The sequence below is a fragment of the Sander lucioperca genome, chromosome 8, assembly GCF_008315115.2.
Source record: "Sander lucioperca isolate FBNREF2018 chromosome 8, SLUC_FBN_1.2, whole genome shotgun sequence".
NCBI classification, from domain to species: domain Eukaryota; kingdom Metazoa; phylum Chordata; class Actinopteri; order Perciformes; family Percidae; genus Sander; species Sander lucioperca.
The window spans coordinates 3,019,416-3,034,902 of NC_050180.1; the positions used below are offsets into that span (position 1 = coordinate 3,019,416).

The following is a 15,487-nucleotide window of genomic DNA, read 5'->3' on the forward strand; positions in this document are numbered from 1 at the left end:
GATCTAAGAAGACACTTTCAGAGTGTGTGACATATTCTGGTTTACAATAAATATTGCACTAAAACAATATAAGCAAAGACAGGAGGTCAAAGGTCAAATGTTATGAATGATAAGAATTGATAATGGGTAATCACTAACAATTAATCAATAAGAATATGTCACCTTTTGGTCTCAGAAAAAAAAAATACGTTTGCTGGTTTTCAGGTCAGGGTTGATGTTCCTCATGGATAATGAATGTTGTTCTACAGACTCAATGTTCATGTGCTTTGTTTTTTTTGTTTTTTTTCATCACATTCTGGGAAAAGATATTGCAACGAAATCTGGAACAAAGTCAGGGAACATGTCTATAAATAGTGTCCCATGTGAGTAGTAAACAGGCTGTAGAGAAAGGGAAAGTGCTTTCTGGAAAAAAAAGTGATGAGGCACCTCTGACCAAATCAAATATCTCATTTGAAACCCCATAATTACTTTTGTGTATATCTGTCTGCAGTCCAGCTTCATGAGTAAGGAAAAGGCCAATTAGCTCTGTCCCACTCGCAACGCAAACACTGAGTCATTGAGTAAATGTTTTATGGTACATTACATGTTACATGCTACATCAAACCCAAACTCAATGTAGACGTCGTAGATCGTCTGGTAATTCGCTTCACTGTACTTTTTTTTTGGCCATTTTTTGGGGGGGGTTTCAGAATCAGGTATATTGCCAAGTAGGTTTTCACATCTAAATAATAAAAGCAGTAATCTCTGTCAGTCAGTGCGTTTACATGCACAGCATAAGCTAACACTAAAGGCAGAGACATACCATTACTGAAATGTAAGTGCTACAGGTCATGCAGCTAAATCGACTTAATTTTTAATTTGTAGACAAAAATTGCATTAGTATTTGCTCACTTTTAGTTTAGATTTAGTCTGTTTTTTTAACACAGAAAAAAAGGCTGTCAATGAGTATTTTTTGTCATAGGTTTTGCTGATGAAATTAACATCTCAACCACGTTGATTTACAAACTTACAATTAGATGTATCAGTACAGTGTAAGGAGCCAGTGCAAATATAATGACCTACAGTGTAAAAATTGTGTCTTTGGTACTAATTGCAATCACATGTATTTTGGATGGATCAGACCAATTTTTCAACAATCAAGTAGACCTTGTCCAACCTCCACTGGAAAGTCCTCCTCTGTTTCAAAATAAAAAGAAGTGTGGGGAAAAGTTGACTCTGGAAGTCAAGACCGCTTATTCAGTCCACTTTTCCACCGTCCCTGAATGGTAAAATAAAGAAGCCAGTGTTTCATTATTCCTGAACATTTAATGTGGCTGGCCACTGCCTATTTCACCACAGCGCAGCATGGCGTAGGAACTTTTTATAGGCAGCCGTACGCCCTCCGCAGTAGCCCGGGGCCTGGAAGGACCTCTCCCCAGTAAAACTGGAGAGTAGCTCAATTATGTGTGTGTGTGTGTGTGTGTGTGTGTGTGTGTGTGTGTGTGTGTGTGTGTGTGTGTGTGTGTGTGTGTGTGTGTGTGTGTGTGTGTGTGAAAGAGAGAGAGAGAGAGAGAGAGAGAGAGAGAGACAGGGCTTGCCTGGAAATATAGAGCTGAATTCATTTGGCTGTTGGTCTTAAGCTGGCCTCCACATGTTGTAAAAATACAGACGCAAAGCAGAAGCAGGTTACTGTAGGGCACAGAGCGACAAAGAGAGTTCTTTGTGTGTCATGTGCTTTCAGCGAAGTATACTGGAGTGAGTCATAGAGGGGTGAATAAATCTGGGATACTGCTGAGCTCTGGTGTTTGATCAGAGAGAGTTAATGTCTTTTCAGGCAGTAAGCGACACTTGGCCTGCTTACTGCCTTGGATCCGCGGGGTCCCACTGCGCTCCTCATGTGAATAGGCAGACAATCGCTCCGCAAGTAAACGCCAAGTGCTAAATGCGTGGTAACCATGGGGCTTCTGTGCACTGCTGTATCGCTGCTGGTACTACTGAATGAAATTACTTGATTGTGGTATCATTTATCCTAGTCTATATCCACGATGTTCCACTTCCGGGATTGCTCCAGTGCCGCCGGAAATTCTGCCGGATGTCACTCTTTTCCGCCGGATGTCCGTCACCTTCCTCTTTCTTTGTGTTGCGTTCTAACCTCTGGTGGATTTCTGAGGACTATGGTTAACTGCTCCTCAGATCTCTGCAGGGTAAATACAGACAGCTAGCTAGACTATCTGTCCAATCTGAGTTTTCTGTTGCACGACTAAAACTACTTTTGAACGTACACATGTTCAACCAGAACAAGTTCCTTCCTGAGACTATTTTGCAGCGGCACCGTGGCTCTGTCCGGCGTTTAGCGCTGCCCAAGATGATTGTGATTGGTTTAAAGAAATGCCAATAAACCAGAGCACTTTTTTCTCCCATCCAGGAATACTGTGTGGACTAGCCAGACCTTCCTCCGCAGCGCTGTGGAGGAAGGTCTGGCAATGCGAGACTACATTTATCCCTACAGTTAGCTAAGTTAACACTGTTGATGTGTTCATGCATGAGGTCATGAATGAGAGGCTATGAACTCAATTCCTGATGATTCATAAGATATAAAGGAATGAAGTAATGCACCAATCATGAATTACTTCATATATGAATTCATAATTCATGTACCCTTACTGTAAAGTGTTACCATAAGTTTAGTTCAAGCCTGTGGCAGCAGTTCCAAATAATTTGTTTAGTGCCATGCAGTGAAAAATACCTTTTCACAAAGTTTTTCACAAGTTCAGTGGGTGCATTTTCCAAAAGAATGCTTTAATTCTGAAAAATCAAGTTGGTCCCACACGAAACTCACTCAATGTCTTTTAATAGGCTATTATTTCTTAGATATGTAGGCTACATACTAAGAAAATTCATGAATATTAACTGAGATACCCCATTATGTTGTGAGCAGTAGGCCTGTGGGTGCTGTTGGCAAAATGATGTCTAATCTGTCAGTGTCTATGTCTGACCTGGGCTGGCACATGTTTACGTTAAAAAGCGTGTGCGTGCACGAGCACTACGGTCACGCGCAAAGTGTCCCGGTTTTAGTTCCGGGAAATCTGGTCACCCTACTCTAATTGAAAATTAATTATTAGCCGCGTCAATCGCTCCATTTCGATCGATCGCTCCATTTCCTTTAGTGTCACAGTCTAAATCCTCAGTCCTGTTTGTGCTGTTGTTCCTGCTGTATGGACGGATAGTACAGTCTAACTTTAATCTATCTGTTCACAGCTTGGCCCATCTCTCCACAGTCCGCTCTCTCCACTTGGTGAAGATGTAGTCTGTTTGATCTCTATGGAGATGTCTCCAAACACTGTCTCCTCTGTCTCGTTGCCATGGTCACTGTGGTTGCTGTTCTTTCTGACCCCCGTCACCCAGACAACAAGCTCTGCCCCCTCATCTGAAACGTCGCTGCTGGTCAACACCACGCTGCTGTTTGACAGCGACGCCCCGGGCAACAACCTGCGGAACTGCAGCTGCACCACCCCCGTCCGGGACTGCGACGAGGCTCTGGCCAACTCGCTGTGCAGATGCCACACCGTTTTGCGCTCCGCTCTGCCCACTGCTGGGCTCAGAGAGCCTGGACCACTCACCGTGTGGGTAAAGGAGCTCTGGGTCCTGGAGGAGCTGCTGAACAGGAGCACGGTTGGCCATTTGCAGTTGTCTTTTTGTGGAGTAAAGCCAATGGAAAGTCAGTACCTGGCTCTGCTAGGTCTGCAGACCCTCAAGATCCACAGTGCAGCACCAGAAGCTCCCTACCCCAACCAGGAAATTACAATCTCCCCAGCAGCAGGGGTTGCAGTGGAGCTAGAGGCCCTCTCCTTTGACTTCTCCTCTTCCTTCAATGTGACCTTCCTGGATATAACAGTTCTCAATGGCCTCTCTGCCCTGAAGGCATATAGTGTGGTTGGACCAGCTGCTCACACCCTCTCCCAGCAGTTCCCCCACCTGGCCTTGCCCCTTTCTCTGGCTCTCCCACCCTCTGCTACTTCTGATCACCCTACGGAGCCCAGTGAGCAGGCTGCAGAGCCTCCGCACAATCACAATCTGCTTTTTACTTTTGTCTACTAACAACTAGCTCCCGTTCATGGACATGGTCAGGTTTGCAGTACAAATGACAAACAATGCACAGGAGTTATGTACAACACAGCTGGATGGTTTTTTCGTTCTCCTTTTGCACAGGAAAAGTAGGACATGTGGATTATAATAACCTTTTGTATGACTGGCTGCTGTACTGTCAGTCTGGCCCAAAGGTGGCTTTGAACAGAGAGGCTGACATCTCTCTCACGCTGATGCTTTTTCTTAAAGGAGACTATTGACTTCAGAACTGTTACATGTGTGTTACACTCCTGCTGCTGCTTTTCTTTATCCCTGAAAGGAATTGCCTCGAAATGTCTGCACTCATAACGCAGACAGACACAAGGTTTGGGAATGTTTACACCAGCTACAATTTCAAGTCTTACTACAGCATAGTTTGGGTACCATCCCATACCATAAGAAATGTTGATTTGCTAACCAGGAAGCTGTAACGACCCAGATTCTTACATCACAAATGATCTGCTCCAGTTAGAAGCAATGCTTTGCTGCTGCTAATTTCCACAGACTTCAACACCATGGGTATACCGTGTGTTTACATGCATACAGTACATATTATCTCATAGCCTGTTATAGCTATATACCAACACAGTCTCACGGCAGTTGGTGAAATTGTCACGTTATTTTTAATCTATTGATTCGTGTACAAGAACACATTTTTCTCATTTTTTTTGTGGCGGCCAGCACGAAATGGGAACCATCTATACGGAGGTTGGGTTTAGGAAAAGATGAACGGGGAAAGGACACCTAACACGCCGCGCGACAATAACGGGACGGTTGTGATTAGGAACACAACAACGGGGAAACAAAACGCCACACGCGGGCCACAATCCCCGGTCTCCAGGGTGAAAGTCCTGGACCCATCCACCACCCAGACCAACCTCCTTATGCGGATTTTCGGCATTTCATACTACTCCCTACCGTAGTTGTGCTGTGATCACGAAATATGCTTCCCATTGAAATACATTACTTTACATTTTCGTGCTGGCCACCACGAAAAAAACGAGAAAAACATCGTGAACACGAATCAATAGATTAAATAACGTGACCATTTCACGAACTGCCGTGAGACTGGGTTGTATACAGGAGAGTATTTTAATGCACATGCTGTACAGGTTCTGATTACAAATGTTGGTATCACTTAATGCATCCAATTATTTAATTGATAAAGGCCTCTCTTTGAAGGGGTTAGAAGCAGTAACTGACGGCTATATAATGTATATAAAAAGTTATTATGTGCGAATGGGCCCCATGAAACACAGACGGGGGGGGGGGGGGGGAATTTCTAAATTATATGATGTCCCCTAGTAATACCAGTCCCGTGTGATTAGGGCTGAAGACTTTGTAGATCATCGGGCTGTGAGTTGAAACAGTCTGTTGTGTTTCTCTGTACATTTTTAATTCAAACAGGTAATTGCCATTTCAATATTCGGTTTTCCCCATGCTTTAACAGGTTCCAATGGCAAATAGAAAAGTGACATCCCTAATAAAGTAGGTAAAATCCATGAATAAGAGTAAGTTTTGGGGTTGCCAGTTTGTGAAATACCTGGTGTTTATCCTTTCTGTTTGTTAATAATGCAGTTCTAAATGTTGCTAATTCATTAATAAATGCTTATTGGTATCTTACTTTCTAACAAGCCGTATAAAGCATTGGTAAATTATTTATGAACAATTAATAAAACCATTAGTTACAACCTAGCTCTTCATAAAATGATCTTTATCAGAAAATGGTATCGAAGGGATAACCACCAGCTAAAGGAAGTCTAACAAGCTGGTAGAGGTGGGCGATGTGGCAAAAATATCATATCACTATTTTTCATGGTGGTTTTTAAGACTATCTTGCAAGTTACTGAACAGTACAGCCAAAATAATTTACATATTAAAAAAATTGATAGCCCTACAAGGTAACACCAAATGTTATTCTCAAATGCAACACTTTAAAGCCTCGTTAAGGGTTCTGTTCTCGACATTCAGAACATTGATACAGCAGCAAGCTGATATTTGCTCTGTAAAAATATAGAGCTAACTAATGCTCTGTTTGCACTGTAGCTGTTAGCGCTGTTAGCGCTCCCCATTTTCTCCCCCCTCTCGCTCCGGTTGTAATCAGCTGATCAGCGAGATGAGCTCTGTAAAAGCACTGATCTCCCATCAAAGCCCAGCCCGTGTAGTGTGCAGTGCAGCAGAAATGAGTTAGCTAGTGGGAGCACTATTGCTGTTGTTAGCTCAGGGCTAGCATTGCACCGCTGTATGCAGGGGGAAACACTGAAACCATAGCAACTGATGTGCACTGTAGCACAATACTAACGATCTCTCTGTAAAGGCCGATCCTGGAGGCATTTTAATTGTTCACAATCTAATATCGTCATATCGCACACCACAACCTGGCATCCCAAAACTTCTACTAATTAAATATCATGACTTTTAAGTGATCTATAAAGCATTAGTAAATGATGTATTAACCATTACTAAGTATAAACACTTTAAAAGTGTGCCTTATTAGAAGGTGGTACCCTCATATCTTTATAGGGACGAATGACTCAATATAAAAGGAGCTTATACAAATAGAGTAAAAGCAAGCTGTTAACATGGCTCAATATTCAAGCTAATGTTGGCACATTCCAGCTATTGCATCAAACTTTTCTAATGGTCTAGATGAGAGTGAATACTTTTTACACATAAGTCTTATATATCAACCCGGTCTCACGTCAGTTTGTGAAATGGTCACGTTATTTTGATTTATTGATTCGTGTACAGGTCACGATTTTCTCGTTTATTTCGTGTACAGGTCACGATTTTCGAAAGCGACCATTTCACGAACTGCCATGACACTGGGCTGCTCTGGGGGACGCAACAACGGGGAAATTAAACGCCACAACGGGGAAATTAAACGCCACACGCCGGCGACAACAACGGGACGGCCCGCCACACGCATCCCCGGTCTCCAGAGTGAAAGTCCTGTGTTGTTTGACCCATCCACCACCCTGACCAACCTCCCTGCGCGTATTTTCACCTTATCAATACTACTCGCTACCGTAATCGTTCTGTGATCACAAAATATGCTTCCCATTGAAATACATTACTTTGAAATTCGTGCTCACCACACGAAAATAACGACATTAACGTGCTCAGTACACAAATCAATAGATTCAATAACGTGACCATTTCACGAACTGCCATGAGACTGGGCTGCATATATGTAGTACTTAGCAACTCCCAAAATCACCTGTCTGCAGATGTGCTTGTAAAAAATACTCTCCGTGTCCATTTTGAACACCTGGTAGCTGGAAGCCACCACAGGCAGGTTACACCTGATGTTTCATCTCCGTGTCCATAGATGGCCCTGAAAATGTTGTTTCTGCTTAAAAAGCTGTTTATTTCGTACCTGTCACCGACACCATCCTAGCTTGATCAGATGGCACACTGCGACTGAACGCGTCACGGGTGTAACCATAGCCACAACTGTCCAGACAGACTGTGGTCCGACACACCATCTGCTAGAACAATATCCAAGACAAACTTACACGCCTGCTCCCAGATAGGCGTGAGATGTTCCAGATCGCACTCGCAGCTGCCAAGTGGGTGTTAGCTCTTTATCATCCACTCCCATCCAGGTGTTGTCAGATATATCGGGGCAGCAGGATAGCATGGACAGTAGGGAGGAGGCGACTAGACTTTGGCCACTCTGAACGGCTGCAGTTGTTTCTTGAGTTTACATGAAGACAGATGACAAATTAATGGGAAAATAAATAAATGAGTGAACAAACATAACAAATGTAGATGCTTCCATATACAGTATACAGAAGACGAGGACTCACTGAATGGTTTGATGAGTCTATAAATGAGGGACTATGGTGTTCATCCCTCCGGTCGAGTAGAGACTTTGAAGCTAGGATGATGGGAATCCTGTCCCCAGATAAAGACCAGGACAAAGTCTGCTAACTACTAATATGGACCAGCAGAGGCACCCCAGTGGGACTCAGAGTCTTACAAAGTTACAGGGATTCAATAGGGGCCCTAGTTGTTATTACGTGAAAAGTTTTTTGTAATACCAAGATGTTTTTCACATTATATAAGATATTTTCATGTTCTAACAAAACATTTTAATGTTATTACATACAAACTTACATACAAAGTTTTTCTTCCTTTTCAATGTGTGCCGCTTTTTTCAAAGTTTTTGTTGCCAATTTTTCCAAAAAAAATTTCAGTAAAAAAATGTCAATGTTTTTGTCGCCTTTTTCAAGTTTTTTTTTTGGCAATTTTTTTGTAGTTTTTTTCTTCTTTTTCATTTTTTTGGGGCTTCTTCTGAAATATTTACCGCTTTTTCCGACATTTGTTGCCTTTTGACGTTTTTGTCTCTTTTTTCAAGGTGTTTTTTTCTGGCTGATATACACGATTTGATGAAGTCCTACGTCATGCTCGGGCTAAGACTCATTCTTCCTTCTGTACAGCCCCATCCAGTACAAAATCCTAGCCTACGCCGACTTATAACAACATCATCCACCATCCTCAATAGCAGCAGAATCTTGTCATGTCTTCTGTAAATTTGGCCCTGGATTAATGGATGAAAAGATGCCTACCCACTTACGTTAAAACCAGGACAAATCTCAAAGGTTTTTTAGGCTATGTTCACACGTCGTCTTTTTTTAAGATGCCAGCGTCCATTTTACAACATAATCCTATGGCGTAAACCGTGAACGCCACTGCCGACTTCTTTTTTGCAGCTCGGAGCATCTTTTTGAAGTTGAAAAAAGTTTTTATAACAGCAAGAAAAAATGGAGTCGGAGCACAGCGAGTTATACGGTATGACCGTGCTCCCTGTTCAGGGAACTCTGTTCTTTCTCTAGCTCGCTCCACCGCTTTGTTTTATCTAACGTTAGCACCGCTCCACATAGCGCTCTAGCTAGGATACTGTAGCAGTAGCTGTTGTTATAGCAGCAAAAGACGCTCTCGGCTGTTATTTGGAATAAAAACGCTGCCAGCTATGGTCAACTGTTTCTTGTCAAAAAAGACACCAAGTGTCGCCAAAAAGCCTAAGATGTCTGAGTTATGTGATCTGCTCTTTAACATCACGCCTGTGGTCGGATTGCAGCATGTGACAGGTCTTGTAGGTCACCTACTGAACAGTGCAGTCTCGATGAATGAGGTGCTGTGGGGAAAGCAGAAAGCAAAAGGATAAATTCCTGCTTTGGGGATTAATAGAGCATCATAAAAAAAACAAGATGTATTGTGGCAGCTGACAGCAGTGAACACTTGCTGGAACCAATCCAAATAATCCAGTGTGGGGTCAGAGTCTGCACCAGAGCTGGACAATACTTTTGTGTCTGGGAGGGAGTTTTGAGTGTTATGCTCTTTGTTGAGGATATTTAAATAAAGTAAATTATAGTAAAAGTAGTCTGTTGTTGAGATAAGGACATCTGCCAGTGGCAAAAACATAGAAGAATGTATAAGAAAACAAAAAATGGTAAGACAAGGGCTGTGTCAGTCTGCTGTGGTATGAGCTGACGGAGCGGCGCAGTATGCTCATCTGCTGCGTTTTTCCAGCTGGTCTTATTGAGTGCAGATGGTCTAATAAAACAAGTTGTTCTGAAACAGGTTTAAATGGACAGCCAATAAACAACAGTCCCAGGGTTAGGATCCTCTCTCGCCAGCCAACACATCTCACTCTGTTCAGATCAAAACAACTGACTTTGAATCTCTGGGGAGTTGTGCAGTTATTAAGCCACTTAGAGCCAAGTTGGCAGGGCTCTGTGGGGGTGGGGAGAGGGGGGAAGTGAAAAAGAAATTTGCTCAGAATCATGTTGGCCCTAATTCAGTTACTCTATGGCTGTTTGTCAGAAATCAATCTGAATTTCCCTGAATTTCTTGAATGGTCTGTGTTATTTTCTGGATGGTTTTTTTGCAGTCACTTCAACCAAATGAGAGAAGAATTAGAGGACAGTTTGAAAAAAGGAATTGAATGTGTACCAACTCTCTTTTCCGAAAAGGTTTCATGCTCTCTTTCTCTTTTGGGTTCCAGCTCATATCCTGTGAGAGACTATGTTAAAGCTGCTCTCACAAACACAGTCTGGGGCCAACACTTCTGTTCCGCAGATCCTTCAGCGAGTGTGTGTGTGTGTGTGTGTGTGTGTGTGTGTGTGTGTGTGTGTGTGTGTGTGTGTGTGTGTGTGTGTGTGTGTGTGTGTGTGTGTGCGAGCACATGGGTGTGTCTCTGTGTGTGTGTATGAGTGCATGTAATTTGATTTATCTTCCTTTTGCCAACATCCCAGTGAATGTGTCACTCATGATCACAGTTCATTTAGATGATAGGATCCATCACAGTTGCACCACTGCAGATGCAATGTGTTGCAGTGCAAGTGGTAAGTTGTGAAGGAAGCTTGTGTTGTATGACTTTACTTTTACAGCATTCATTAATCCACGGTAATCCTTTTTTATGTAGAAAGAGAGCAGAGCCCATATTTGCAGGACTTGCGGCTCAGTTACTCCCCACCCAAAAGAGGCTGCTTTAGTGTAGGGACTTAGCACCATGTTGAGTGCCTCCATTTTAAGTATGAGCTAAAGTTCACATGCTAATTAAAATGTGGTTATTTTTTTTTCAAACTGTACTCTGTGGAGTGTGAGAAGGTTGATAAACGTCCCCAACCTGTACAGAGCAAACCGAAACTGAAACCATAATGAATCAGATAAATGCCACTTTAGATTGTAGAAAAACACATTTTGCACATCAGTTTCTAAAGGATTTTTGTCTAAAGTTCTTATGCCCGGATGTCTTCTCCCCTTCTGCTTTCTGTGCTATTAACTGTGATTGTTTTAAAGAAACACAAACAGTTTTTTTTTATTTTCAATGTGTCACGTGTCCAAATTACACCAAATTGATTCTATGCACGTCTTTGGGTCCCCAGCATTACAGCACTGCCAAGTGTGAAGCACTGTTCATGGTTCTCGAGATATTCAAAGCACACACACACACACACACACACACACACACACACACACAAACACACACACACAATTCCTTTTCTTTATAGTTAGATGTATACGTTTTCCCTGCATCCTGGCACTGAATGCACTTTCTTGCTGTGTCTTCACATGGATAAGGAAACAGGAGGGTTACTATAATGCCTGGGAGTTTTTAAAAACACCCATGTTCCTTTTCTGAAACAAGAATTAACTGTGGCTCTTTCTTTGTTGAATGGAAACACATTTCATTATGCAACAGGCTGAATTAAATTCCTGTGTAACTGCTATGAGTGCAGTCTGGTTCAGAAAAAAAAAACAGCTAGAGCATGGCGAGGTCATTTGCTCTGTATATATAGAAGAGTTGGTACTGAAATGCAGTGTTGTAATGTAATGATGTACAAATACTTTGTTACTGTTCTTACTGTAAGTAGAATTTTCACTTTATCTGTACTTTACATCGCTATTTATATTTCCGGAAAATTTTACTTTTACTCCACTACATTTCCTAAATAAAATGTCTACTTTTACTCCACTACATTTCCCCTAAGCACTTAGTTACTCGTTACTACAAAATAAAATCAGAAGGAATTTGTTTCGCTAGAAAAATTCTAGTCATTGCTCCTAGATTGCACGCTCCGTTCCAGTTGGTGACGTAATGCCTGTTGTTGCCAAGCGGCAAAAAAACAACAACCATAGGCCAAAACTGAAGAAGAAGAGGAGGAAGCATATTAACTGATAGTGTCATGGAAGCACCTGGTGCAGGCTCTGGTAACAGACGATGACCACCCCGGCGACAGTGGTGATGAAGATAACGTTACACACCTTTGGCCATAAAGTTCATAATCCAATTTTTTTTACTTTTACTTTTACTTTTCCTTCTAACACTTCATATCAGAAAACTGCTTTTGATACTTAAAGGGGCGCTATGCAGTTTAGGCAATTTCGTCGCTGTTTTCTGGCTTTTTGCTCGCAGTGGACACAGAGCCATGTCCACTGAGGTTTTTCTCTCCCGGGTCCATAACATTCTTTTTTCCTACAATGGCCTTAGAACACTGTTGGAGCAGAAGCAACTTGCGTTTGCCAACATCAAGCTGACAAGAAACTCTGTGGCAGATACAGTTTCTGATCAAAGATACTTACAAGTGCAACAGCAAGAACACCAGGTCAGCATCGGATCTGGAGGCTTCTGTTTGTCTCAGTTCTCGCCATTCTGAAAACGCAGCTCTTATGTTTACTCGTGTCTGACTCCTCTCTCGGTCAGTCTGCCGTTTCCTCTTCCTCTGTTCCTCCGACAATGCTTTCCTAGCTTTCTGCTTCTTTTTTGCCGGCGCAGCCATGACGATAGTGTGAACAACTCCATCGCTGCCTTGTTAGCCGGTTCCTGAATGGGTGTATGTGTGCAGTGCCGTGAAGCAATTTGTTACATCGCAAGACCTGATATCACGCCCAACTTACTGACGCAAGGGTGGTTTTTCAGCTCACAGGCGCTAGGGGGGAGTGAGATGACCACCATTCAACCCGAAAAAAGTCATATAACCATTCCAGTGACTCTGAAACTGTTCAGTTAAGGCAAGGCAAGGCAAGGCAAAGCAAGGCAGCTTTATTTGTATAGCACATTTTAGCAACAGGGCAATTCAAAGTGCTTTACATGAAAACAGATTAAAAAATTTAAAACAGATAAAATACGAGAATAAAAGTTACAGTGCAGTATAAGAAATGAAACATTGAAGAGCAATTAAAACAGTTAAATATATAAAAGCAGATAAAATAGGAATTTCTCTTTATATGCTTATATAGATTGTCATACAGTGTCAACAACGCAACTTCAGTATAACAAATGAACAGTTATTTAAAGAAAGGCAACATCAAAAAGAAAGGTCTTCAGCCTTGATTTAAAAGAACTGAGAGTTGCAGCAGACCTGGAGTTTTCTGGGAGTTTGTTCCAGATATGTGGAGCATAAAAACTGAACGCTGCTTCCCCCTGTTTAGTTCTGACTCTGGGGACAACAAGCAGACCTGTCCCAGACGACCTGAGAGGTCTGGGTGGTTCATAGTGTAGTAGCAGATCAGAAATGTATTTTGGCCCTAAACCGTTTAGTGATTTATAAACCAGCAAAAGTATTTTGAAATCAATTCTTTGAGGCACTGGAAGCCAGTGTAGAGACTTCAGAACTGGAGTGATGTGATCCACTTTCTTGGTCTTAGTGAGGACTCGAGCAGCGGCGTTCTGAATCAGCTGCAGCTGTCTGATTGATTTTTTTAGGGAGACCTGTAAAGACTCCGTTACAGTAGTCAGGTCTACTGAAGATAAAAGCATGGACAAGTTTTTCCAAGTCCTGCTGAGACATAAGTCCTTTAACCCTTGATATATTTTTAAGGTGGTGATAGGCTGACTTTGTAATTGTCTTAATGTGGCTGTTAAAATTCAGGTCTGAGTCCATGACTACACCAAGATTTCTAGCTTTGTCTGTTGTTGTTAACATTATCGTTTGAAGCTGAGTGCTGACTTTTAAGCGTTCCTCTTTTGCTCCAAAAACAACCACCTCAGTTTTTTCTTCATTTAATTTAAGAAAGTTCTGGCACATCCAGTCGTTAATTTGTTCAATGCACTTAGTCAGTTGTTGTATTGGACTATAGTCCCCTTGCGATAAGGTTATATAAATTTGTGTGTCATCCGCATAACTATGGTAACTTATTTTATTGTTTTCCATAATTTGAGCCAGTGGAAGCATGTAGATGTTAAACAGGAGAGGCTCCAGAATGGAGCCTTGGGGAACTCCGCACGTCATATTTGTATGCTCAGATGTATAATTCCCTATAGACACAAAGTAGTCCCTATTCTTTAAATAAGACTCAAACCACTTTAGTACTGAGCCAGAAATGCCAACCCAGTTTTCCAATCGGTCTAGTAATATGTCATGATCAACCGTAATTTAGTTAAGGTAAATTAAGCTAAAAAAAACTGAATAGTTCCCCTTTAAGTACAGTGAATGTCAGATGCTTTAAGACTTTTACCAAGTAACATTCTAAAAGGTGACTTTAACTTCTACCAAAGTCAATTTCTGGTAAGATACTTGTACTTTTACTCAAGTATTGCTGTCAAGTACTTTATACAAGACTGCTGAAATGCCTTCTGCACACCTTTTGGTTGCCTTAAAGCCAACATTCACACCCAGGGTTCAGCACAGGAACAGACGGCAAGTACAGCTATAACATTGGAGCTTTTACAGAGCGTTTGGTGCAGCCAGGACTCCACCTTTAGTCACTGCTGTCTGGTGAACCGGGTGATTACACACCTCCACGAGCCACCTTTTAATGGTTTTCAGACGGGGTGTTTCAGAACAGGCCATGAGGTTTTGTGCTAATGCTCCCGTCAGCGCACATCACACAGCATTAAAACGTCTGGAACATTCCACCACAAAATGGGTGAAAATGAGATCACCGGGTTTTTTGGGTTTGACATCACTCACTTGTGTTGGAGCCTCGACTTCCTTCCCTTTCCTTTCTTCTCTCTTGATCTTCAATACAGCACCTTAAGTATTTGCATCAGGGAATGTAATTACTCAAATGTAAAACACAGATTTGTGTGATTATGTGTAAACCACGGATGATGTGCCTTCAGATGATTTTACGACCTTTGGCGTGTCCGTCGGCTCATGGGTGAATGGTGTACTGTTTAAGGGACAGATTGTGTATTTGGAAATTGCTTGGAAGGTTTGATTTGTATATAATTTGGCTTATTTAAGCGAATTCCTGGAGCATATATGTGTATAAATGAAAAGACGACGTGGGTGGTTTCTTTTGTCCACAAACTGTCTCCCTCTGTAAAGTCTGACATACATAATAAACTTTTTTAAAAACAGTTTTTCTGGTTGTATTGTGTTAACATCGTATTCCTACTCAACCTTTTTAAATTAGAGACCGGACGGAAACAAACCTTTGCCAAACGTATTAGGGGCATGAGATCAGAAAAAACTTCAGCAGTCGTTGCATTTGCAGATCTCAGCAATGGCAAGTTGGTGAGTGGACCATGTTATTGTTACCATAGGAACGGTGGCTAAATCTCTTAAAATTAGACCCAGATTGTAATTAAGGCAAGACACTGCCGGCAGCAATGTTGGGTTTTTCATGTACTGGGATTTAAGGCTATGTTTCTTCCATAACATGTCTTCTGTCAGACTAGTGGAAAGAAAACATCCCGGCTCTACATTTAGGTGTTTCTTTGCCTCAAATTTGTCTCTTTGCGTCTGTGTATTTCAATGATAATACACATTTTTAAAGGCTGTTTTCTCCAAATGAGTTTGTTCTCATGCAAAACCTCCACTTGAGTAACATTTCCATACACCAAACTTTCCAGTTTGATTCATATCTATATTCTGCAGGTTTTTACCCAGGAGTTTCTTAATTTGACATTCATAGTCTGATTTAT

At 41.8% G+C, this 15,487-nt stretch overlaps 1 protein-coding gene across 2 annotated transcripts in view; it reads left to right on the forward strand.

Moving 5' to 3' along the window:
* LOC116043193 (uncharacterized protein C21orf62 homolog) overlaps window positions 1–4,339 on the forward strand; it is a 13,779-nt gene extending 9,440 nt beyond the window's left edge. For both annotated transcript variants that reach the window (XM_031289707.2, XM_031289708.2), the window contains one exon: window positions 3,238–4,339. In XM_031289707.2, the coding sequence (XP_031145567.1) occupies window positions 3,301–4,077 (777 nt within the window). In that variant the 5' untranslated portion in view covers window positions 3,238–3,300 and the 3' untranslated portion in view covers window positions 4,078–4,339. The remainder of the gene's footprint in view (window positions 1–3,237) is intronic.
* The last annotated feature ends 11,148 nt before the right edge of the window (window positions 4,340–15,487 follow it).